The sequence below is a fragment of the Falco punctatus genome, assembly GCF_963210335.1.
Source record: "Falco punctatus genome assembly, chromosome: 8".
NCBI lineage: Eukaryota > Metazoa > Chordata > Aves > Falconiformes > Falconidae > Falco > Falco punctatus.
In genome coordinates, this window is record NC_137588.1 from 1,981,173 (window position 1) to 1,998,717 (window position 17,545).

The following is a 17,545-nucleotide window of genomic DNA, read 5'->3' on the forward strand; positions in this document are numbered from 1 at the left end:
TCTTGCAAGTGACTCCTGTCCCCTCATACAAAAAACGTTCATGATGTCCCAGGAAATAACAGCACTTGGCACTGAACTCATGCTTAGAAAGCAGATGCCAGAGGCCCAGTGTGCAGATTCCCTGTGCATTATTCTTTTCCAAAACAGTCTGAAACACTCGGAATCCTATTGCTTGTACATTTTTTTTTTAAATAGTCTTGACATAGAGGAAAGGGATTTTTTAAGAGTTGTCTTAAAAATCGACCGCCATCAAGGCATTACCATTCATTACTTTTTTATATAAAAGGCTACCTCCAGGCATACTCGAAGTACTGGTCATAAAAGCATCTGACTGTCTTAGAAACCAAATTATACCTCTTCAGTTGTGCTTACCTGATACCAGCACCGACAGGCACAGAAAGCTGTTTGCCATCCATGTTTGCTGAAGGCCACAGGCTGATGGGAGAAACCCAACCTTTCTGCTGCTTAGAAAATTCATTTTTAAATACTGTAAATACTACTGAGAGCCTTAGTGGCTACCAAGCCAGGGGAAAGGCTAGCACTGTAGACCTCGATTCCTGATCCTGCAGGTGGTGGCAGTGTTACATTACTGTAACTTTATTGAAATTACTGTTCAAAGAAAGTAAGTTCTTGCCTATGTGTAGTTCCGATGTTTTGAACAGGTGAGCTGCCACGCACCACGCCGTGGCTCACGTTGCAGAGCAGGCTCTGAGCAGACAAACGAGATTCCTCTCAGATGAAAGCTAGTGACAGGATGGCTTCCTGAAGTGCTCCGGTTGCTCGGGAGTCAGCAGGATCACACTGGAGCAAAGCTGAAGTAAAACCCAATCCAAAACGTGTCCTGCACATCTGGACCAGCTCTTGGCAGTCTGCATGTGCCCCACCAAGGGGTACCGCTTGCTGTCGCAGGCGTAGCCAAAACTCAGGGTAGCGCTACAGTTAGGGGTTACTGTAGCCCAGCGCCTTCTCACAGCTACACCCCGTCCTGCGGCTTTCCGCCCTGCAGCCCAAGCAGGGTTAGAAGCAGCAACAAGATCTGCTGCAGCTGGACCAGCCAGCCGCTGCGCACACATACCAGGTGCCATGGCCACGGCCATGTCATCAGCCTTTGCACTTCAATGTATGAAGTAACAGCAGCTGCAGGGCCCGAGAGCGGGGGTGCTGCCGTGGGGCCGGGGACCCCACCGGTGAGGTGTGCCGTGCCTCGCTGCAGAGGGGTGGCCAACGTGCCGTTCGTACACATGCAGCTGCCGTATGCTCTGTCCTTTTGCACAGACGAAGGTCACTACCGTTTGTCCCTTGCCGGGCGACCTACTTAAGCGTGCTGTATAAACAAAAGCGTGCGATGGCAAGTGCTGCGTGAGGAGGCACTTTCCCAGCTGTGATTACAGCCCGAGTTCACAGCAAGCAGAGCTGACCGGTTTGCTGAGGGCGCTGCGTGGGCAGAGAGGGCACACACAGCTTTGCGGTGCAGGGGTGGCAGGGACGCCAGTGGGTTTCTGAAGGAGCCAGCTTGGCTGGGACAAACCCAAAGCCACAGTGCACAGCCCTGCTTTTAAGCAGCACAACTGCATGAAGCTCAGGTGTGCGTTAGCTTTAGTAGTGTGCTCAGCCAGCCCTTCTCCCCTCGAACGGACACTGGCTGTGAGGAGGAGCGGCTCAGGCCACCGTGAATTAGCCCAGAGTCCTGCTGCGTGAGTTACAGTCTAGGACCAAATTTCTGGAGGAGCAGAACGAGCTAATTGCAGCCCGTCCTCGGGCTACTCAGAGCTCCAGAGGTACGCAAGACTTCCCGCCCTATTAAACAAGTATTGCAAATAACATGTATGGATCCCACAGGAATAAATAGTACCGCTGATCACAGAGGAGTTTGCGAGCAGCCGTGTTGAAGCAGATCAGAGTGCGACACCACCACCTGTACTGATGCTAGGTTGTACTGAAGCCACGTGAAAGAGTAAGCTGTGACGACGGTGAGCTGATCCTTAGCTGAAAAAGCATGAAAACTGCCCGTGTTGTAATCATTTTCAGCGTATTATGATGTAAGTCATCTGCTTCAACTACTCTTTCCCCAGTGGGGTATGTTGAACAAATTCCACTAACTCTTACGAAGGTAAGATGACGTGTGGTATGATATCACACCCCTAATGAATTCCTTATGTGCTCAAGTAGCCCAAGGCTTATGTGCTCTCATGACCCAGGCATCATCTACCATTAGAAGCAGCCAGTCCTGCCACCTCCTCCCCGTCCCAGTCACGTCAGCCCAGCCACAGCCACATGACTCAGTCCTCAGTCACTCACCCGACCCCTCTGCAAACCCGCCAGAGGTTTGTTTTGGTAGCACCTGCCAGGCCTTGGACTAAAGCTGGTAAAAGAAAAGCGATGAAAGCAAAGATGTAGCATATCAACAGCACATAGTTTAATAATAAATAAAAATAATGGGTTTGCTGTAAACAGTAGTTTTGTTAATATCAGCCTCACAAGGCAAAGAATGTGGGTCAAAAAGCCAAGGTGAAAGGTGTGTGTTAATTCAAACCAGAGTCCAAGACTGAAGCAGGCACTTGTAGGCCGCAGGCACCTGCTACTTGCACAGACCGACAACCCCCCCCCCCTGCCCCGGGTCAGGGCAGGTGAAGATTCCCCAGCAGCTGGGTGCGGGCGGAGGCTGCTGGGCAGGTGATGCTCTGGGTGGGCTGGGAGCACTGGGCTGAGTGAGCTCATTTCCTGCCCAGCTCACGTGGGGCCCTGGGCTGAGCTGGGCTGCGGGGCCTGCCCTGCTGACCGACCGACCTGGAGCTCCTGCTGCTTCCCCTGGGACAAGATGCAGCGCTCTATGAAGCTGATGACTGTCTGGGGAATCTCTGTCATCACTGAAGAAGAGATTAAAATTTTGGCAGTCTAATATGTACATCTCTAGATGCCAATTACCCAGCTACAGCAGAACTATCAATTATGGAGAAGGCTGATGCACCTACGCAGACAAGGTAAGCGCAGCTTTTGGAAGGGTATCTGTAAGAGGTATGGGTGAGGGGAAGGAGAACCACGGAGAGAAAGCTGAATGCAGGGAAGAAAATGCACCAGCTATTAGCTTTGAGACCAGTATTCGGTTAACGAGCATCAACAAAACACGAAGTGTGCTCAAGAGACCTTTTCTAAGCACGGAACAGCCCCTGTAGTGCTCTTTGTTGCTTAAGTTTGTCCTTTGGCAAAAGAGGAGGAAACAAACTAAACTAGAAGAGGGGTCTGTCTTCCACTCCTGTGTAAGGAAATACAGAAGGAAGTTTAAGAAACTGAAATCCTGACTGATAATGAGCTAGCAAATACTTCTCCCACCTATTTGCTTTGCTTCCCGCTCTGAAATGAATGTCCTTGCTTTCTTCAGCATTTTGGCTGCTGGTTTTTCACAGTTTCTAACTGGCAGGCTGTGAAACTGCAGACCTGAACCAACAGCAAGCTCCAGGCTGAAGGTGACTAGGCAGCCGGTGTGATTGGAACCGCAGGGAGAGCGGTTAATGCATGCGCTGTTGCAGTTGTGGAGCCCTGTGTGAGAGAGGGCAGAGCAGCATACACCTCAGATGTGTCTGCGGTACACGGGTAGGAGCTCCCCACGACACCCTCTCCCAACGCTGTTAGAGGGGTGTATGGGGGCGGCACTCGCCACAGAGCTGCCCCTCTTAGGGGGTAACAAAGCCAACACGGGTCTCCAGCACAGCATAAACCACAGAGGTATTGGGAAGAAGGCAGGGGGAAAGGGATGCCGAGTACCACAAAGCCCTGAGGAAGGTGAGGGAAGACTAATTTTGCCTGAAAAATGCTGTAGAAATACTCCCTTGCTGTTAGTCTCCTTCTAATCCTAGAATGGTACTTGGACTGGTAAGCAGCCTGTGAGACCCCAGGCTGGAACAGCTCTATTAGCTTTGTTTTTTTAAAAAAATTATGCTGGTTAATATCCTATATAACATCTAAACCCCTAGATTTTCACCCCAAACTACTATAATAATCCATGCAAACTACAGTAATTTGGACATTGTGATACAGTAGTGCAAGGATGAGGTGATGTAAGGACAAATGACTTCGTTGGGTGGGAAAGAGGTTTTGCATGATGTTGCATACAGAGTGACACGAGGGCAGCTGGGGGGGCAGTGTACTTGGCCACAACGCTTTTGGTTAGTTGGTTAGCACAGATATCCCCAGTCCGATAAAGACAATAGGCTGTGGGGGACAAAAGCTCTTCTTACAAGCCCCACTACATTGAAGTGAGTCACAGAAAAGATAAAAAGTTTATTTTTCTTTTTCTTTTTTTAAAAAAAGTATGATAAATGCCACTTAGTAGAAAAGCCCAGGGATGCACCTCACTCTTCAGAAACCTATATCTGAAAAAGGGTTTTTATTGAAAGACATTTTCATTTCATTTTTTTATGGAAAGGGTTACTTGGTGCACATGCTGAAATACTATCTTGTTACTTTCAATGAATTATTCTAATGCTAGCTGGTGTCACCTGTACTGGCTCCATGCTGGCTTCCTTCAGCTTCTTTTCTGCCTCCTCTGTACAATTCTTCAGATGTTTGACTGTTTTTTTCCAGTTCCTAGGTAGAAAAAGAAGCAACGTTAATTTCTATACATTTTTTCATGGCACAAAAAAAATTGCAATGTAACAGAAGGGCTTTCCTATCTTTACTGTAAATTGCTTAGAGTTCTATTATTTTTAAAAAAAACATTAAATTCCTGTCTTTCTCCTAATTCAGATATATAGTAAATGTATGTTCAGTTGTTAGTTGGACTTTCTGGAGCAGACACAGTATGATTTATAGGCATATCTTTTGACTGAGTTCATAACGTCTTTTTACCACCTCTTCTACAACTCCATAGATTTTGCACATAAATGCTTCCATGGATGTCTCACCACTTTTTCGTGCTGTTACCACTTTACCTGACATTTGTTTTCCAGCTGCTGCCTTCGCCTTCTCTCCACTTCCAGCTGGGTCCCCAGCTGCCTGTTCTGCACTTGCACTTCATGTTGTTTTTTTAACACCACTTGCATCTCGCTCTGCACACTATTCAACACTGACATACATTTCTGGATGTCCTGTGACTAGAGACAACACAGGAATGAAGTTCCAACAACATTTTAGCAGATCAGTCTCTTCAGGAAACAGCTCAAGAAAGCTCACTTTTTCATAATTTTTTGTCTTATACTCCTCTTCTCTGGCTTCCATTTTTCTCAGTTCAGATTCAATCTCCTGGAAGTTGTTGAGAGAAAAAAAAAAAAAAAAAATCAGGATTTTTTCAGGCTACTGGTTGTTATGTGGAAACTATTTCTGCAGATGTCTGCACATAGTGTCCCTATTTCTTGCCCTATGAGACTGAAGTTAAGAACCCACACCCTGGGGCAAGGGGAACAAGCAGGTGGCAGAGTGGCCAAGGAGCCCAGACTCTCATTTAGGATCAGGTACCAGCTGAAGTGTAAGTTCTACAGCTATGAAGGATGGAAAGGGATTCATCGCTACACAAGCAACACTGGACCCAATCAGTCAATAGATTGTATCTACAAAACAATAAAGAGGACAAATGCTACTATAAAAATTAATGGGGGGAGGGGGGACAACTCTATGGCATCATATTTTATATGGTGGGGGGAGGGATGACAGGAGAAGCCACACAATTGCTGCAGCTGCTATCAGTCTATTCATCTGCAGAATTTGAGTCCAGAGTTACTTTTATTTTCAAGTCTAGCTCCACTGCAAAGGGTCAACAACAGTCCTACTCAGTAGGAGAAAAAAGGAGTTTCTCAGCTAGGACACCTGTCTTTATTGACAAACGCGTGCATACCTTCACCCTGTCGGTGTTAGCATCGCTGTCTGACTTGAGCTCTTTGGCTTTTTAGCTTTTCCTTGTAACTGGACAAAGACTTTTCCAGCTCTGTTACTTTATGCTGCAGGTCCCTGTTAGCACCACAAACTTCGACCAGTTTGGAGAAGGATTCTTCAAGGGCTCTCTTTACCTAGAGGAAAAAGTGAGTTCACGTTGTCTGTAAGAATTAGTTCATTCTATACAGCTAATAAGCAGCATACCCAGCTGAAGCTACAGCGCCTGGTGTTTTGACTTTACCACTCTTCTAATAAAACGGGCAAAAAAGTGAATGCTGGGATCTGACTAATACTAAGGTTACGCTGAGCTGCACAATCCAGCCCTCAAGGAACAAAGCAGACTTCCAAACCAGTATTTTATCCTTGGAGATTGCTATACAACCCCAGATTATCCTTTTGAAGTCACTGGAGTGACCGATATCAACGCCTTGAGCTTATGTACAACGAGATATATAGTATTGGGGGATACACAGCGGTACTTGAAAAAGTTAAGAGAGCACAGATGGTGCACGGCCACCAAAATGTCTGCCCACCACATGACAAAATTGTTTGTTGTATACAAGTGATGGACAACTCTATGACGAATGGAAAAGGAGACATTTTTGTCATGAGGTGCTCCTGTTCTGTTGGGAAATCATAAAGCAGACCTCTTTCTCTGGAAATCACTCACTGAAATCTTTTAATTCTATCCTTTTTCACCTCAGCAGATTCTTGACAGGCAGCTTTCCTGTAAGCCTCTTGTTCAGTCAGAAACTGCTTCTTCAAAGACTCTAAGTGTTCCACGTATTCTTTTCTCAGTCTTGGCTTTTTCCATTAACTGTTCCCTGTAAAAAGAAATTAAGTTATTCACATTTATATTTAATATGCTTTATAAATAAGAATAGGGAAGACAATTCCATTGTTAATACTTTTGTCCTGGGTATATACTCTGCACTACTACTGTTTTAAGACTGGAATGTGTTTTTGAATATTTCATGTTCCATTTATTTAAAAGGAGGTTCCAAATAGTTATACAAGGTAAATAGACTTTTTTGGAAAAAAACACTTTAGGACAACTTCAGAGAATTAAATGGCTAAGCCTGTTTAGACAAAGGACAATGAGGAGATTCAGACTGCATCTACCCTCAGGTTTACTTAATAGCGTTCAGTTTTAGGGGGGGGGAATTTAAGCAGCTATCCTACGCTCCCCTTGCTGTAGCTACTACAGGCTGCTTCAGCTATCCTCGTGGAAGAGCTGTTTGTAGAAGTGCTGTAATGACCCCAGGGCAGCAGTTCCTCAGTGCAGCAGAGCAGGTTGAGGCATCATGACAGGAGTGAGTGGAAAAGCCCGTTTCTATGGCTCCAAACGAATGTCACCGTGGCCGTGCCGCTGGTGATCAGTGCTGATAGACAGATGAGTAAAGCCGTGGAGCTCCGATGTCAGCGCAAAGTAACGTTTCCCCTGTCGTGGATCTGTCTTACCTGCTGAGCACCAGCTCAGATGGAAGAGCTGAAACTCTTCCCTTCGATTTCGGTTTGGATCAGCTTGCTCTGCAGGGTATTACTGACCTGCAGAACTTCTTCCAAATGAAGAACAAGCTTCTTGTTCTCTGTTCTAGCACTTTCTAGTGCCTTACAAAGTGGCTCCACCTGTGCAGTAACCACAAATTAGATTTATACTTACCCAAATGAGAAAGCTTAGAAAGGAATACTATTTTTTTCCCTTCCCAGTCTAACAGTGTGTTCGTCCGCTGTCTGATTCCTGATGTCCTAAGCACAGGCATACACCTGGGAGTCCTTAAAACAGCAATCCACTACTGGCTGGCTTAGGCTGAAGGATCACAGCTTCTCATATAGTCACACCTTTCTTGGAGGGGGCAGCAGGGGGAGTTCTTTGCCAATAATGAGTGTGTTTAGGTTGTGAGGTAATCCTTTTCCAACTAAGAATTACAAGCCAACATAAAAACAATTCCTTGGAATTTTTTTTCCCCTCCATTCTAATAACAAAAAAGTAAAGGCTATACAAACTTCTGAAATCTCTGTTCATATTATGTATCCAGCTGCAGACTGTAAAACCGTCACCTGTGCCAAGGAATGTTTCTTTGAAGAGGAGATGCTTGCCGCCTTCAACACTTGCATAACTACTTTCCCGCTCCACTGCCAAAAGTTGATAGCGTATTTTCGCCTTGATTCATGTGAATGTGTCACGCTATATTGTATTCAGAAAAAGAAAAGGTACTTGGCTCTACACCAAAAACATAGCGGTGGCTGTTACTACGGAAAAATGTAGCATCTACCTGGCTGCTCTGCTGCCTTCCCATGGCAACCGGTTTGGCCTGGCAATGTTCCAGTTCTGTTTCTAACATCTGTATTTTCTGTTGAGCCTGGCTCCTGGAAATGGGGATTGGATTAAAAGAAAAATCATGCATTAAATCAATTTGTGGACATCTCTTCTGAAGCGGTGACCATCTCAGAGTTCAGTTCTCTACCTTAACCAGATTAAGTTCTGCCTGTCACTGAAGTTAAACTCTTTTGCCTACTTGCCACAAGATGCGCCAGGCCTGCCAAGCGTGCACTTAGCTACAAGAACTCGGTGTACTTGGTCCACTAGCACTAAGGATGCTTCAGCGTTGCAGGAAACGATACAGGAAACTTCAAACAAACTTGTCCTACAGCTCATTAGCCAGAACCATGGGGAAGATGCCACCTTGCAACTGTATCTGTCTTGACAGACCACAGAAACAATCAGTTCCACTCACATGTCTTTTCTGAGGTTGCTGATTTCAGTGTCCTTGTGTCCCAGCTCAGTCTGTACCGCATCCAGAGCTGCTTGCGTCTTCTTATAAGAAGATAAGACATGCTCCAGTGTGCATCTTGCCTTACTGTTATCATACTTCGCTGCATCCAGCTGGTGCTGCAGGTTTGCCATCTGCAGTACAAGAAATCATTAGGAAAAGGAGCAGGAAAATCAGTCATCTATTAGAGTCTCTTAAAAGGATTCTTTTATAAGTAACCTGCATGCTTAGTAGTTAGTAGTGCCAAGAGTGCGTAATGGTTCTGAACATGGAAACAGCTTCCTGTAATTATATAACCTTTGTCCTACCCCTGGTTTAAGCCCAAGCTGAGCGTGGGTGGTGTTCTTGAGGTTTTTTGAGTGTTTCAACCGATAGTTCCAATGCTTCTTGAACTCCTGGCACCCAGGCTTCAGGAAGTGCTACAGATACAAGAAGCTGGGTTTTCAGTCAAAACCAGTTGTTGATTCTAATGTTTCTTAACCTAAACTTTCATCTGTATCTCTTTCAAACAAAAAACAAAAAGGTTTTGATCCCTGTTAATTTTCAGCCATTTCTTCATTGTCATCAATTAGTCAACTGAAATTAACCATCGTTCTAATTTGAATTTCATGGTCATAACTCACTGCATTCAAGTCTCCTTTATTAACCCCAATAGGCTGTTCGGTTTTCAATGACCTTTGATTGAGAATGTCTATACTATTCTCCAGTTTTTCTCACATGATCTTTATAGCATTTAACAGAATCCTCTGGCTAAATCCTCTGGTTAATTGTAATTTAATTTTAAATTAAGCATGCCATCATGCCAATCTCCTACACATACCACTTCTGTGACTGCTTAAGCAAATCAAATAACCCTGTCTCTTATTCAGCTGTCTAGTGTGTAAGCAACTGATTTGTCTTGACTACAACCCACAGCCCGTATGCAACTTTACGAGTTTTTGTGCATTGACAAAGAACAATAGTTACATCCCTGCTCTAACCATACAGATCTAAAAGCAGAAGCATTTTTGTTGGAATTTCAGTCAACCTATCTGTAATAGCTAGCCTCTTATTCTGTTGTGCTGTATAACGTACTGGAAAAAGAGGAAGACAACAAGAGACAATTCACCATGAGCAGGGCAGGGAGGGAATTCTAGCCAAAATATCATGACATCTACGGTATCATCCAAGGATCACTCAAAACTTCCTTCAATTAACAAAGGGAAAAAGCCTTGATCAGCAGGATTATTTGATACAGAAGGAAAGAAAACTTGTACATCTCATTTAAATTTGTCCTTTGCCTATGACTTTGTTCTGAAGGAAAGCATTATTTTGGTCTCATTGTCCCCCATTCAGCCAACTCTGCCACAACATGACAAGTTTCTCTCCTCTTGCCATGCCTTATGCAGAAATGCCCACTGCCTTTTGTGAGCTCTTTTATGTGAGTTTATTATCGCATGTGTGATTTGCAGAATAACAAACCAAACATATGGGAAATGGCAACACTTCTGTAAAAGGAGTAACTAGAAATCTGAAACAGGTCCTGAGGGAAGGATCAACAAGAACAAGAATTATGCTAGGATATAGGCAGTTACTGCGAGCTATTTAGGAATAAGGAACAGACTTTAGGTTAGGAACGTTTACCTTTAATTTTGACAATATGGAGCTTCCCCCTACCATGGAGCGCATTAAATGCCACTCAGCTCCCTTATAAGCAGCTACTTTCACATCAGTAGACCAGGAATCTAAATGAGATCAGCTAGAGGCTTATCCGAGAGGCTTGTCCTTATACTGATGTTTTTTAATCATCTGTAAAAAGACTCAGTACGAATGGGCATTCTACTTGCAAATCAGTTCAGTAATCACGCATTAATGGTTACTTGCTAGATGAAAAGAATTTATGCTGATGGAATCTTTTCATATTATTGTTGTGTATTCATTACCGTGATTACCACTGCTGTCAGTTTCCTCTAGGTTTAGAAGAGCCTTTAGAAACATCACTTCCAAACTAAAGGCCTTTAGTAGTTCTCACCTCCCTCCGTTCCCTGTTGGCTGATACACCTGCCATGGGTCTGGGGGACCTCAGTGCTGGTTTCCTCTCACTGTGGAAGCAGTAAGAAGGGCTAAGAAGATATGACAAGCGCCCACTGTCATACCCAGCTCAGCTTTCAGTTGTGTGCACTGTTGCTCCAGTTGGGCAGTTCTGTCCTCCTCCCCTTGCAGCCTCGCTTGGGCAAGCTGGACATCTTTGCGTAACTCTTGGCAGTCCTGCTGTAACATCAATGATGTTACAATGATATCACAGACTATTCTTTAAGAGGCAGAATTCAGTCAGGCAAATCTAACCAAATTTCACAGCTTAAAAAGTTATCTAACTGGAAAAGATATAGCCTGACCAGCTTCTCCTCTCTTTCTGCTTGTCCCAATCTTACGCAGAAGACCCTTACGGCAAGCGACTCCGTTACTATACGTAATGCAGCATATGTGTTCTTATAATCTCTTTACATGGCAGACAGAACCTAATAGGTTTGCACAATTAAAGATTACAGAAAAGATCAAGCTATAGAAGATGAAGGTGAACGCAACACTGAAGGCACTTAAGAAGTCTATCTCATGCCATTTTGTGAGGAATCTTTGTTTTCCTGTTAACTAATAAATATACTACAGAGCCAACTATATCCATCAGAAAACGACAGATGAATTCAACTAAGCCTGTGCTTTTCACAAGATGTATAATTCATATAGTTCAATAACGTATCCATCATTTTTCCACTTCTGCTGTAGAAGAACACACAAGATGATAAAAGGCATGTAGGTGAAAAATCTACTGATTTCCAACAGAACGTTGTATGTTTCAGGAACCTTGATGGTCATCAGAAAAAAGGGGAAAAAAAACCCTTAGTTATTCAAGTTTTGATACTTTGCATATTCAAAGTATATACTTTGCATATTTTGATACATATTTATATTCTTTTATCCTTACTGAACTGTTGCTATGAATTCAGAAGTGTTAAAATGACTGCGTGTGGCTTGTGCATGTACACCTGCAGAGAGGGAGGTTGGTTTTATTTGAATTACGTGAAAGACAGTTCATTTCTACCATGAACTGTGGCCCCTCCTCACATTCCAAAACAGCTAGATAATACAAATACAGCTGAGAACCAAAATCTAACTTTGTCATCATGACAATTAATACTCCCAGAAGGTTTAAGATCTCAACTGAATGTTTTTCAGAAATTGCATTTTCTATCTATTTATCAGTACCTCAATTCTAAAGAGGCTTGTTTAGCTTGGTGAAGAAGAGGTTAAGGAAGGATCCAGTTGTGTTCCACAAATCTGAGAGGCAGTTACAAAGATTATGAAGTTGAACTCTTTTCAGTTGCATTGAATGATTTAAGAAGGGGCAATGGTGCCAAATGTAAGCTTGGAATGTTCAGATTGGATGCTGGAAGAAAAAATCTTAACTGGCACATTACTGCAGCACTATAAAAAAGTAGCTAAAGCAGCCACGGAATCACAGTCCTTGAACTCTGCTAGACAAATCCACCACTGCCCCAGTCCAGTGCGATACTCCTACTTTGAGCAGGAAGTTTGATTACGCGATCTCTTCTGATCAACGTCTGTACAAAATGTTGCTGGTTTAAAGTTTTTAAACTGATTTCTAGGCATGACATCCAAGTCCTTGCTCTTCCTCCCAGCTAAGAAAACAAAAACAGTCAGAAAAGAAGATCCAAAGTTTCTCAAACCTGCTTCTGTTCTGTTTCTAGCGTTGGTTCCATGTCCTGTACATGACACATCATAGTTGCTTGGGATTCCTCCAAGGACTGATGCAGGCTGATCTCCTGGGACAGCTGTTGTCTTAGCTAGAAAAAAAAATGAACTCTTTCTGACCCAAGTCTAATTAAGTAGATCAAACAAATACTTCGAGATCATATACAAAATATGTGTCTGGATATTTAGTTATGAGCTGGCTGGCAGGTTCCTTTGGGTTGTGCACAATCCAAAATTGCACCCAGAATGTTATTCAAGGATCATCTTCTTCAAATCTTCAAATAAGAGTTGGCAAATTCAGCCTCCTACTAAGCTCCTTGCTGTTGTACTTACCTCCTGAAGTCGACAGTTAATCTTCCGTTTTGCGTTCCTCAGCTGCAATCACTACATCCACCTAAAGAAGATGAAAGCAACAGATATTTTAATTCTTTCATGTTTGTAACTATTACAAAAGCAACAGGTATCATAAAATGTAACTGCCATGCTAACACCCAGAACATGATTTCTATCTCCAGTCTGATGTTCTGTGTTCTGAAGCACTGAATGTAAGCGTGGGAACACTAAGCAGCAATGTGTTCTTTGATACAATTAATGAGAATGAGTGACATACTGCACTGAAGTTTCTTTGGGGAAGATACTAACAAAGTGCAAGAATGAAATACCAGAGAAATGTAACTTCCTGGAAAAGCAGAAAAGCTATTGAGAACTCTGTGCATGAAAGCCAGGATGAACTTAAGCCATAAAGATGAAAGAATTGCAAATCTCAAATACTTTTTATTGCTGATTTCCCATGCATTTTTTTTTAATTGATGAAAGCACAGATTTTCATTGTCAAAAGTGTTTGATCCTACTGCCAACAATAAATCATAAACTCTTTTTTTCCAGCTCAGTATACTTTCTATTTAACTATGTCTGAGATGAATGTGTTTAAAAACAAGTCTGTTAATCCTTGAAACTATAATAAGGTCATCTTTTGTACCTTGGATGCAGTTGTAATCTCCAGAGCTTTACTCAGCCTCTGAACAACTTCTTTCACTTTTTTTTCAGCCTCTTTCATATTACAAAGGTGTTGGTGCAACTTCATTGCTTCTTGCTGTACAATCTTCATTTCTTGCAAATGCTCCTCGTGGACTGCACTCAGGTGCTGCTCCAGCTGGGCTGCCAAGAAAAAGGCAAAGAACTTCCACTGACAGAAAAAGCATATGGCGGGACAATGAAGGGCGAAGTAATAGAAAAAAACCCTTTTTGCTGCCTGCATGCTTTGGATTCAGCTCCTTTTCTGCCCGCAGCTGGAAGATGTTTGCTTGCGGTGGCTGCGCAACGCTCTAGGCGACACATGCGCCCCCCCAGCGCGCCGCAGTCCCTCCGCAGCGGGCTTCCTCCGGGCCGGCGCGGGGGCTGGCTGGGCGGCTGGCGGCCGTTCCCGCGGGCCTGGGGCGGAAGGGACGGCGGCTGGAGGGGAGACGCCCGGCGCTGCGCACCCGGCACCGCACCGCCGCGCTACCGGCGCCCTTCGGCCGCGGGGCCGGAGCCCCCCGCGCCCTCGGGCTGCGGCAGCGCCCCCGCCGGCACCGCTCCCCCCGCCGCAGCGCGCGGCTAACGACGCACGGGCTGAGGGAGATCGAGCACCGGGAGCCCCCCGGGAGGACGGGAGCGTACCCGTACTCCCACCCCTGCCCCTCCCTGTCTCAGCCCGCCGTCGCCGAGCGCCTCCAGCTCCGCACCAGCGCGCCGGTTTGCCCCGCCACCGCCCTCATCCGCAGGCGCAGCACCATGAAGGCCTCGGGCGCCGTCGCCCTGACGCTCCCGGGCACGACGGCCGGCCTGGCCATGGCCCCCGCCCCCGAGGCGGCCCCGCGCCGCACCGGGCCCCTCGCCCCCCTCAGCCGCCCCCCCCGCCCCCCCCCCGCAGGCCCGGCGCGCAGGCGCGGTGCCGGGGCACGCTGGGAGCCGTAGTCCCCACGGCCGCGGGACGCCGGTGGTGGCGGCGGCGACCGCCCCGGGCTCTCCTCCTCGTACCAGGGTGCGCGCCAGCCGCTGCTGGTGAGCGGGGTCCGGGGATTTGCACAGGAGAGCCTTCCTCGCACCTCCGCCAGCCCCCGGCTGCCGGCGGGGCCGGGCGCTGGGGCAAGGGCAGGCGCTAAGGCGAGGGCGCTGAGGCGAAGCCGGGCGCTGAGGCGAGGGTGATGAGGTGCGGCTGGGCGCTGAGGCGAGGGTGCTGAGGCAAGGGCACTGTGGTGTGGCTGGGCGCTGAGGAGAAGCCAGGCGCTGAGGCGAGCCATGGGCGCGCTCCTCTCAGGGGGCGGCGGGACCCGGTGGCGCGACGGCTGTCACCTCCATGCCTGTGAAGCGCTTCAGGAGCTGCCTCAGCTACCACTGCTTTCTTCTCACCTCTCACAGTGCAGCACGCTTTATGACAGAACACTGAAGTATTTTAGCCTTTGAAGGGGGTTAGGATCAGCTTGCGGGGTATGTAGGCTCAAGCAGGAGCGTGGTAACCCCAAGGGTAACAGTTATCTTTACCCAAGATCAATCTACTGTGTATCAAATGACATGTTCACTTTGGGCCCTTTAAAAAGACCCTTTCAAGGGTCTTTTAATACAGATCAGTAATCTTACTGAGCTACACTGTCTCCACTCTGCATCGGAAGTGCCAGTCTTATACAAAGGTACCACTTTGGCCTACTGAATTTTATTTTTGTGCAGAGAGGGAAACAGATTTTGTAGCCTCCTGGTTAGAACATACAGCTGTGAAACTGGAAATGTGGTCTCTGAAGCAGGCGTCAAATAACATGCTGCTACTGTTCAGCATTAGATATTCTGGGGGCTCAAGCAAAGCTGTTTTAAGATACCTATTGTCGCTTTTGGCAGCTCATCTGGCCTCTAAGAAGCATCTGTGTGTGACTTAACTCTTCCTATGCATTGAACAGGGAACACGAGGACCTGATTCCCAGCTGAGGGTTTCACACGGGATCAAGCACCACAACGCATGCAGTGTGGCAACATCTGAATACCTTTTGGTGACCTCTCACCTGGGCTGAGCTTTGCCTGAAGCTTCTAATATGTTGAGGTAATACATGTTTGGGGTGAACTGGTTTGTAGGGCCTGTTAAGATCCTAGTATTTTATATATATCTATATCTGGAAGTGAAAAGTAGATTTTTACAAAATTTTAAATCTATCTGTAGATGGCAGCAGAGAGGAACCGTTATTTGTTGGAACACCTAAACATGGTGACTATGCATTTTATAATTTGTGCAACTGCAGCTAGTGGCTATCCATTACTGCTGAAAATTTTGCATTCTGTTGATGAATATAATTGTTTTGATTTAAGTATCTTTTGGCATGACTTATTTGAAGAGCTGTTTTTTATTTTATTTGAATTGTTGCAGCTTTTCTGAGCAAAGAGGGTGATACTGCAGACAGACCAACACTGCATTTGAACAGTAATCTGTGTGTGATAAAGATATCCTCAGCTGATGTAAGGATGTTGTTGCTCCACTTGAGAATTTGATCCAGGAAGCCTTTGCCTGGGGGATGTTGCCAGGAGGCTTGTGAAGAAACATGGGACATAAGGGAATATAAAAATCACTAAGGAAAAAGGAGATTTAAAATGATAAATTAAGTATTAAGCCTCTCACCTGAGGAAGGTCTGCATAAATAACACTGAATATTAAAAGTAATGCAGCTTTTATTGTATAATTTCTCGATAATTGTTGGTCGTGTACTTAGGCTGTTCTTTAGTCAGATGATATTGATACAATAGCTATGTAGCGATGCCTAGCTCATGCAGTAGAAGAGCATGTGTAGGAAGGGAGAACATAAAAGAGCAACCGATATGTAGGTCGAATGGCAACTATATTTCAGATATCCTTTCATGAGGTGAAACAGGGTAACAACATTTGACAAAATGATAGTTAATTCTGAAGGCACTGTATAAATTTTTAAACAAACAGATCAAACACTCTCCTTAATTTAGTTTCCATTAAAAGAACTGATTGCTCTGATCTTTTTATTCACATTGTTTATTTTACTTTCAGAAGTTGGTATATAGTTCAATAAGAGTAAATTCATATAAAAAATGTAGGAATCTAACGTATGCATCTAACTTTCTGTAGCATGTTTTCCATGGGAAAGTTTTAAGATGACAGCTGTGATCAAAGAACTGAATGTTGAAAGCTGAAGTTAAGGATCTGATATTTTTTCTGCTCCAAATATCCTACCTGACAGTTTCACAGGAGTCTTCAAAATAACCTAAAAATGGTATTTTATTTTATTTTAATATAAGTTGTGTGGCAATGGGAGGTGGGGCAGGCAAGTGCATTATGATGACAGATACCCTGCTTTGTTCTTCAAATCAGTATCATTTCCTCCATAGTTTGCCACCTACACATAAGCCTGGTGGAATCATCACTTCTGCACAAAGTTCCAAGCTGAAGTGGGATAAGATGGTATTTTGGTTTCTGGTTAAGAACATCAGTGTACTTTTGTTTCTTGTCAAAACGCCTATGCGTACAGCAGCTCACGTATCTCAGTAAAACTTTCATGTAAATTATATGTATTTAAAATCGGATCATCCATATAGTGTTTTATTATTTAAGGAGTTTTATGGCTCCAGTTTATTTTTGTATATTGTCTCCAATCAGCTTTTCAGTCTGATTTCACATTTTTCAGGGAATGGGGCTTTTCCTGGGAAGTTTTTCCATATTTGAATAGAGCTTACTGCTTAAATGTGCTGTTATGTTTTCCTTTCTTGTAATGACATTTCTTTTAGTTTTAACCTTTTTACTGTTCTAATAATTTTATTTCTACTTAATGTGCTATGTATTTGTAGATAATTATGTGCTACAATTGTCATTAGTTAAGGAGTTTTATTCCAGCATATGCAAAATTATTTCCTTCTTCATAGTTTTGTTGATCTTTCTTGAATTCCTTCTACTGTTTTGTGGTAGAAGTGAAGTCTTTGTTCAAGGTGGAGTCTGAGCTGTCAGGCCTTCTGCAGTGCTTGTCTTTAGAATTCTTTTAATCTTGCTCAGTTACTTGCTTACGCAGAATGCTTTGGTGTGAAGGTAAATCGGAGAGCAAACGCTAGTGCAAAGATCTCTATTTTGGATTACTTGGATGGTATGAGAGAATGCTGCAGCAGTAGGTAGAGCT

At 44.6% G+C, this 17,545-nt stretch overlaps 2 protein-coding genes across 2 annotated transcripts in view; one reads left to right on the plus strand and one right to left on the minus strand.

Annotated features, from left to right (window-relative positions):
• Positions 1-735: 735 nt before the first annotated feature.
• Positions 736-14,230, minus strand: CCDC150 (coiled-coil domain containing 150). Its single transcript, XM_080399185.1, is given in 22 exon segments — positions 736-812; positions 4,497-4,574; positions 4,576-4,584; positions 4,929-5,090; positions 5,170-5,289; positions 5,862-5,999; positions 6,335-6,440; positions 6,536-6,658; positions 6,660-6,689; positions 7,327-7,347; positions 7,349-7,494; positions 8,142-8,235; positions 8,604-8,780; positions 10,708-10,889; positions 12,365-12,481; positions 12,723-12,765; positions 12,767-12,783; positions 13,369-13,547; positions 13,642-13,712; positions 13,714-13,820; positions 14,049-14,107; positions 14,110-14,230. Coding segments are annotated over 22 exon segments (2,160 nt in total). The 5' UTR covers positions 14,222-14,230; the 3' UTR covers positions 736-743.
• Positions 805-17,545, plus strand: part of HECW2 (HECT, C2 and WW domain containing E3 ubiquitin protein ligase 2) — a 202,633-nt gene continuing 185,892 nt past the window's right edge. Inside the window, exons 1-6 of the mRNA XM_080399346.1 lie at positions 805-1,127; positions 1,276-2,110; positions 2,730-2,981; positions 3,380-3,780; positions 5,937-6,011; positions 15,320-15,459. The gene's annotated coding sequence lies outside the window, so the exon portion shown is untranslated. The remainder of the gene's footprint in view (positions 1,128-1,275; positions 2,111-2,729; positions 2,982-3,379; positions 3,781-5,936; positions 6,012-15,319; positions 15,460-17,545) is intronic.